Raw genomic sequence first — 8690 nt, forward strand, 5'->3', positions numbered from 1 at the left:
CCAATCAGCGATAAGAGCAGCTGACATTCATTACCAATCAGCGATAAGAGCAGCTGATATTCATTACCAATCAGCGATAAGAGCAGTTGATATTCATTACCAATCAGCGATAAGAGCAGCTGATATTTATTACCAATCAGCAATAAGAGCAGTTGATATTCATTACCAATCAGCGATAAAAGCAGCTGATATTCATTACCTATCAGCGATAAGAGCAGCTGACATTCATTACCAATCAGCGATAAGAGCAGCTGACATTCATTACCAATCAGCGATAAGAGCAGCTGCATCATAGAAAAAAAGAAAAATATTATATACCGAGATACTACATCGCTTCTCTTCTTTGTATAATAATAAAATTAAAATAAAACTTTGTTGTTTTTTTTTTGTATAATTACTTAAATTATAAATAATAATGAAATATCTTTCGTATATATCAGTTATCTTATTATTCTATATTTAAAGCTTTTTAAATGTTGTATTTAATCTTTTGTATAAAAAACTAAATTTCTAACTCTGTTTAGTAGAAATAGAAGGTTCTATATTGAATATAGATTGCAACAAGTTTAATAAGTTTTAAATCTTTAAAACAATCTTATAATAAACCTTGCTAAAAAGTACTTAAATAAGTTGCATTTGGAATTTAGTACATGTAACCAGTCACTACAAAATCTTATCTGTCTAGTAATTTAAAATTAATAAAACGTTTTTTTTTTTAATTTTACACCATAAGGGACACTATATCTTTTATGCATGTAAAAAATCATGAAGCAAAAATATCCTGGAACGAATTTACCAAAAACTTACAAGAAACCTTTGCTTATAAACTAATGTAAGATATATTTTGAAAAAATTTAAAATAAGACTCAATGTTAAATTCAAAACTTTATTTTAAATGTGAAGTTATGTGGCATATATACATACTATTTTAAAAACCTTTAATTTTAGCTGAATTAAAACGTGTTAGTTTTAGAGTTGTATAGTAGTAAATTAACTTCTATTTATAATCGTTTATTTTTAGTGAATACGTTCTGTATTATTTTAAGGATAATTGAAAAGTAAATGTTATAATTGCAATATTTCAAAGTTTTTTAAGTTCATAAAAGCAATGTTGATTCATAGAAATTTGCTTCTAATACATACCAATATTTAGTTCTGTTTTAAATTCTATTCGTTCTTTTACTTGTCTATTAATAATTTACCTTTTTGTAATAGTTATATCTTTCTATAATAGCGTTGAAAAGTTCATTAGTCAGTTGAGCAGCTAAAACAGTTTTTGTTTTAAGCAAAGTTCGTTCAAGCATCAAATATTAACTTATAAAAGTCTATTTAGATATAATAAACAAATAATATAATTAAAAACTAGTCGAGGATCTTATCAGCGAGTAGGAGTTTAAAATGCATGAAGAGACACTTTTGTAGATGTTGAAACACTTTTTAATTCTCGTTTACTACCACTTTTTTTTCTTGGTATTTTTTTTAATTATCACCGCCAATTCTTGATCGGTAACTTTTTTTCTTTCACTGTTACTTTAACCCTTGGTGGTTTGATCAATTTTCTATTTTACAGTTACCGCTAACCCTTCGACAAATTACTTTTTTACTCTCGTGCGAATTTGTCACTCGTACAAAATTGACCCTTTGTGCATTTTTGACACGTACCCCCTACCAGCATGTCTGCTTTTATTCTACGACATAATGAATAATTAAAAGTGTAATCAAAAAAATGTTACCAATATGATTGAAGTGTAAACAACAACATAAGTGTATATAACAAATGGGCAACGAAGGGCCCGCAAAACAGAAACCTAATACTCCCAAAGAATTTTAGACCTTACAACTAATTTAGGATACCGAAGTAAATAAAAGACAATTTCTGCAATTTTTTAACTAAAATTAACATTTTAATGTGCTATGAGTTTGTTTAAATTACACATAAACCCTTGTTAAGTAATCGTGTGTATAAAATATGACTTTATAAATAAAAAAAGTAATTTTCCAGATACGCAGCCTGAATGTTTCTTTTAAATACTTCCTGCCTGAAAAAAACTTTTGTAGTAAGTTTTTGCCCGCCGTTTTAAAAATTGCCATCTCTTACATAGGTGATAAAGTATAACAAATTTTAAATTCAAAATGTAAATTAACATAAGTGAATTTTAAAATGTTTAAGTATATTGATCCAAACGTATCACGATTTTAGAAATTGATCCTGCCGGACCTTTATCGTAAAATAAGGAATAAATTGATCTTGATTTTTTTTTAATTCCGAATCCGCCTGGATTCACTATATCACTTCTGAAAGCACCAACTCTTAAGGATACTTATACCCTTCCATGAGTTTTGTAGCCAGCCTTGAACTAAACATAAAACTGTTTAGGTATCAAACTATGTACTATACATGTAACAATTGTTTCTTTAAAACATAGACAACTTTTATTTATTTTTAAGGATTACACTAAAAATGCATTTTTAAGAATCATAAAAGAAGAAAACAAGTATCAAAGCACATAGTTGAATTTAACACTATTATATACTATATGTAAAATTACAAAGAAAAATACTTAAGGACATAAAAACTTTTATATAACTAAACAATTTGTTACCTTAAAACATATTATTGATAATTAATCTAAAACCTCTAAGTTCGTGTAAAAATAACATATAGGCCGTATAAGGGTAAACCTAGTTTTGTACGAGTTGGTCTTATTGTGTAAAGTTTTACCCTAGCTATAAAACACATGTATATAAACAATAAGTACCTTTCGATAGTAATAGGATCCGTTTGGAAGGTGAATATTAGAAAAGCAATTTTACATCTTTTACTTCATTGTTTCATGTTTACAATGAGTTAGTTCATTACTAATATTTAAGTTTTTGTATAAAAAAAGTTTTTATTTATTTATTTTTAAACTTTCTTTTCTTTTATTTTTTGATAATTTAAAAGTTCCAATACTTAAAATATCTTAAATTAGTTGTTAAGAAATAATGTTTTGAAAATTTAAAGTCTCTATCTAAAATATTTTTTTTTAAGTTTTTATAAATTTTTAAAATTTCTGAAAAAATTGACTATATTTCAAAAGTTAGTAGACATTTTTATAGTATTTAAAAACTGACTCAAAATTCACACTTAAAGTTTTCAGAAAATAGCCATTAATTATTTGAAAATAGACCCCTTTAGGTTTAAAATTTATGTAATAATAAAAAATATAGGAAAACTACATACATAAGTTGTTATTTACAGGGTTGCCAATTGTTTTTGGTAAATTTTTTCCAGGTTTTTAAAAGTACATATTTTTGGGTCTATTTTAAGTTTAAGGTAACAAACTGTGTTAAAAAGTATAAAAACATTGAAAAGATACTTTAAATGTGTTTTTTAATTTAAAAAAATTTGATGTTGACAAAATTGTTTTTTCTATATGATAGATTTTTTGTGTCAAATCGAAATTTTACTACTCGACATGTTAAAAATTCCAGATTTTTTATTGATTTTGTTCAAAATTCCAGGTATTTCCATTCTTTTTCAAAATTTCTCAAATTCCAGGTTTTTTGGCAACCCTGTATAAAGTAAAATTACCAACTTAAATACACCTAAAATCACACAACACGAGTCTATAACTAATTTTTACATAGTAATTCATTAAAAGTACTACTTAAACATAATCAAATTCAGTACAAATATCGAATATTCACATTGAAACAGTTTGAATTGTTGCAATTAACTGCTGGAACTGCGGCTCCTGTTTCTTCTGCTTGAGCGATCACGCCCTCTTGAAGCACTTTTAGATCTGTATTATTTACAGCTTAAACATGTTGCTCTGAGATACAAGTAAAATAATTCATAGTTCAACTACCATAAGAAAGTTTCTTATTAGCTAAATACAAACCAATTATTTTCGAAAAGCAGGTTTAATGAATAGCTTAAACTTATGTAGATTCATTGTATGACACATGGTGGCCACTGGTTTTTGGCCAATTTTCTTTCAGGCTTTTCAGAATTTCTTTCAGGTTTTTGCAAGTACATGCCTTTTTGGCTATTTTTAGCAATAAATTAATCATAAGTTAAAAAAGGTGCTTTTTGATAGATTTAAACGACATATTATTACTATTATCAAATCTTTGTTTTATTCTTATGCAACCTGTACTGTTTTATTTTGAACCAGTTACTTCAAAGTTCCTCTCATATGATTGTTCAAAAGCCTTTAAGTTGATATATATATAACATAAATGGGAACGGGTCTAAATTGCACGAAGACGATTTTGCACCAAGGGTCAATTTTGCAATTTTTTTTTTAATTGAAAAAGAAATTAAAGGATAATTAAAAAAAAAAAAGTTACTGACCGAGGGTAAGGGTAACAGTGATAGTAAAAATTTATAATAAAACTTATTATTAAATAAAATAATAAACTGAAAAAAAAGCTACCGACCGATAGTAAGGGTTAGCGGTAACAGTGATAGTCAAAAAAAATAAATAAATAAAATTATTAAAAAAATAACTTACCAACCGAGGGTAAGGGGTAACAGTGAGAGTAAAAAAGAACTAAATTAAAAAAAGAAAAATTAATAAAAGTTATTAAACAAAAAATTTTATTCGTGCAAAAGTGACCCTTCGTGCAAAAGTATCTTCATGCAATTTTATCTTCGTGCAATTTTATCCCCTCGTGCAAAAGTGTCTTCGTGTAATTTTGTTCCCTCATGCAAATTTGACAACTACCCAACATAAATAGAGCCATACAATCTAGTTAAAATTTGTTGTTAGTTTTAATTTGTTAATTTTTTATTACTATTTATCAACCTATTTAGTTAAATAATATTTTAAAATCTCCAAAAACGTTAAGATTTATCATAACTGCTATAAATAAATTGGATATAAAACATTGAATCAGAAATTTTTATTTGGCTCTGTTCTTATTTTTTTCTCTTGCTCTCAGCTTTCTTTAAATCTAAACTCTATTAAGGCCATAGGGGGGTCCAACATTTTTTTTTTTACTAAAATTAACTTTGGCTTTTATATGAAAGCTTAAAGTACAAACTATAAGCCAGTTTTTATAGAATTCAGAAATATCATTTAACTTTTGAGATATTTAACTTTTTGTAAAAATTTTCCAATATAAACGTATGGACCGCAAATTTTTTGGGGTCAATTTTCTCGGAAACTTTAAAATTTACTTAAAACCTATCTCCTCCTTCATTTTTTGACCTAGAGACTTCAAATTTTTTAGGAAATGTCCCTTTTAATATTATGAAGAATCTGAATGTTGGAATTTTTATAATTTTGAAAAATAAAAATTTTATCCACAAAAAACTAAAAGAAAGGGTAGTTTTTTGACAATAATTTTTTTTTACTCAAAATTAAAAAAAATCCTACAACAGATCTCTTTAAAGTTTAATGATACACATTCTGTAAAAATTTGAGAAAGATTACTCAAAAAATGAAGGAGGAGATAGATTTTTAGTGAAATAGTCTTTTTTCGCATTTTTAGTTTTTGCCTTCCATAAGGAACCTATTGAACGCCCTTTCTTTGATCGCTTATATCTTAAAAGTTACTTTGAGTTTTTTTAAGCGGTTAAAAGTGTCTGATAGCTCAGATTAAATTCTACAAAATAAGATCAAGTTGTAAAAAACAAAGTGGACCCCCCCCCCTATGGCCTTAAGTTGCATCAGTCAAAAATATGTTCTTGTTGACGGACTTGACATGACACTCAAAACAATGGAAATGCAAGTAAAAAAGTAGTTTCAATAAATAAAAATAAAGATTTACACAATAATTTAATAATTACTAATTAATAACAGTAGTTTACTTTTTTAAAGTTTAAAAATGATAAAACTTACACTTTTCATTAAACAGAATTGTTAAAAATCTAAAATTCAAAAAATTACAAGTTTTTTCACGATTTTTGTAAAAAATTCCAGGTTTATTTTTTAATTTCCAAAATTCCAGCTTTTTTCGGGCCACCTTGATGAAATTTGTAGTTACTTTAACAACACAATCTATGAAAATAGAAGCATGCATTAATTAGTTACTTTATTTTATATATTTTAAATAATAAACCCTAAAATACCTTTCGTGAATTTAGATTTTTTTATACTCTAAAAAAAAAAAAAAATTTAGTTACATTAAAGAGAATTTTAAAAAAATAACAAATTTGTACAGTTTTCATACGCAAAACTTAATAAGTCAATCAAATGTATATACAATTAAATAAAGTTTTCTTTCGAGATAATAATATAGACTTACAGTTTGTTCTTAAACATTAGAAATTTAATAAAAGTTATAAATTTACATTATAAATAATATTAATTAGTAAACTATTTTTAATCTAACACTTTTTTTAACTTAAAAACTATTTAAAATATTATTATACATGAAGTTAACTAATCAAATTTTTATAATAAAAACATGTTATAATAACAAACTAGGTTTTTTCTTGCATAACAAATGCATTTAACTGCTGGGTGTATTATAATAAAACTATGATACATACAGACCTTCTTGGTGATTGGCTAACATCTCTTGTTACGCGTTTTGATTTAGACTTGCTTCTACTGCGAGATCGCTGGTATGGAAGGCTGTTGTGTTTAAAATATAAATCAAAATCTATAACACTAAAATTTAAAAAGTAAATAAAATTTTATTTAGAAAACAAGTTTTTAATACAATGATTATAAACACAAATGAAAATGAATTACATTAGATTTGTTACATTAAATAAATAAAAATAACTTCTTCAATTTTATAAAAACTTAAAATAACCTTCTTCTACGGCGCCTTGGGCTTCTGCTCTTGCTACGAGAGTATCTTCTTCTTGGCGATCGAGATCTTGACCTAGTCATACTTTAAGTTTTTAACTGGACCAAAAACCATTTCATACTAATTTCCCCCAAATTATAAATAATGTCTTAAAAAACCGTTTTTGTAGTAATTTTTTTATGGTTCAAAAAATATTACAACTGTGATAGTTTAATTTAAAATAGACTTTTTGCAGTTAATTTGTGCACGCAGATTATTTGAAGCAGTAGATGTTGAATTACAATAAGCAGATTCTTTTAAGGTAAGTAGTTAAAGTTGTCATGTGAAAATGAGCAGAGGAAGAAAAGGTGTATGAAGAGATGTGTAGACTCTATGACAAAACAATAAATTAATCTTAATTTCTTCTATTTGTAGATATATACATAAATACAGGGTTGCACCTCGTTTTTTCAAATTTTTTTCCAGGTTTTCCAAATTTCTTTCAGGTTTTTAAAAGTACACATTTTTGGGTCTATTTTTAGGTTTAACTTAAGTTTAAAATAAGAAACTGTGTTAAATTGTATAAAAACATTGAAAAGATACTGTTAAATAACTTTAAATACGTTTTTAAATAAAAAAATTTTAGATGATGACAAAATTCATTTATTTATATGAAAGATTTTTTGAGTCAAATCAAAATTTTACCATTGAACGTGTGAAAACTGTCAAAATTCCAGGTTTTTATTGTGATTTTTGTTCAAAATTCCAGGTTTTTCCAAATTTTTTTCAAAATTTCTTAAATTTCAGGTTTTTCTAGGTAAAGTGGCAACCCTGTAAATAATAAGTAAGTTATAGGACAACGAAAACCAAGACTTAAATAAACATAAAATAGTAAAGCTTTAATTCTATCAGAAAACACCTACTTAAAAATAAATATCTAAAATTACTTTGAATTTTTTTATATCTACTCTTACTATTTATCTTAACTAAATATAAATGAATTCATAAAAAAACTGATAGTGTTATAAAAGGAGTTTTAATGTTATCACATAGTATTCAACTTAATAGATTAGTCAAACAAGTTTTACTTGATGCTAGTTTTATTTAATCTTTTAAATTATTACCTGTCCCTGCCATATCTTGGCCCGCCACCATCTCTGTCCCTTCCACCACCTCTTCTGTCACCGCCTCTGCTTCTTGCTCCTGATGACATCTCAACACGAGCTCTCACTCCACATATTGTTCTGTGAAATTATTATATTATTTTAATTTAAAATTAAGTGTTATAAAACCCATGAAAAAATGTAAAAATTACAAAATGAGCTTAAACAAGTTTTAAAAAGACATCAAGTAAGCATGTTCTAAGCAGCAGAGTAAAAAAATAACTTCAAACCTTCCATCAAGTTCCATAACAGCGTCTTCTGCATCCCTGGAATCTTCAAACTCAATAAATGCAAAACCTGGAGGATTTCTGGCAACCCAGACATTTGTCAATGCCCCGTAGTACCCAAACACACTCTCCAGTTCTGACTTGCTGCCATTATTTCCCAAGTTGCCTACATACACTTTACTTGACATTTTAATTTGTCTGCAGTAAACTATAACTTTATGTTTTTAGTATTTTTTTTAAACCAGTAACATGATACAAATATACAGTTTCCAAATAGTTATACTTAAGTTTTAAAAGAATAAAAAAATATACATGTTATTCTATTTCAATAAAACATAAATTTATTAAAAAATTGAGCTAGTTAAGCTTAATTATTCACAATAGGTTAAAATCTTACTTAAAGTAAATATTATGGAAAAAGAATATGAATTTAATTAAATCAAAATATCTTAAATAGAGTGAAAAATTGTTTTATAACTGAATTCTCTGAATTTTAATACTTGAAATGAAACCTTATAATAATTATTTGTTTTTTAGTTTAATCTTATATTCAGGGTTGCCACTTTTTGAG

The 8690-nt window shown here is 26.2% G+C and overlaps 1 protein-coding gene across 1 annotated transcript; it reads right to left on the bottom strand.

Annotated features, from left to right (window-relative positions):
• Positions 1–2425: 2425 nt before the first annotated feature.
• On the bottom strand, positions 2426–8312 carry LOC145849610 (uncharacterized). Its single transcript, XM_082954582.1, has 5 exons — positions 8123–8312; positions 7854–7973; positions 6754–6825; positions 6489–6569; positions 2426–3785 (listed from the first exon to the last, which is right to left on the bottom strand). The coding sequence occupies exons 1-5, from the start codon at positions 8305–8307 to the stop codon at positions 3716–3718; spliced, it is 528 nt and encodes a 175-aa protein (XP_082810708.1). The 5' UTR covers positions 8308–8312; the 3' UTR covers positions 2426–3715.
• Between the last annotated feature and the right edge of the window lie 378 nt (positions 8313–8690).

The sequence above is a fragment of the Thalia democratica genome, chromosome 2 (genome assembly GCF_965202585.1).
Source record: "Thalia democratica chromosome 2, ktThaDemo2.hap1.1, whole genome shotgun sequence".
NCBI lineage: Eukaryota > Metazoa > Chordata > Thaliacea > Salpida > Salpidae > Thalia > Thalia democratica.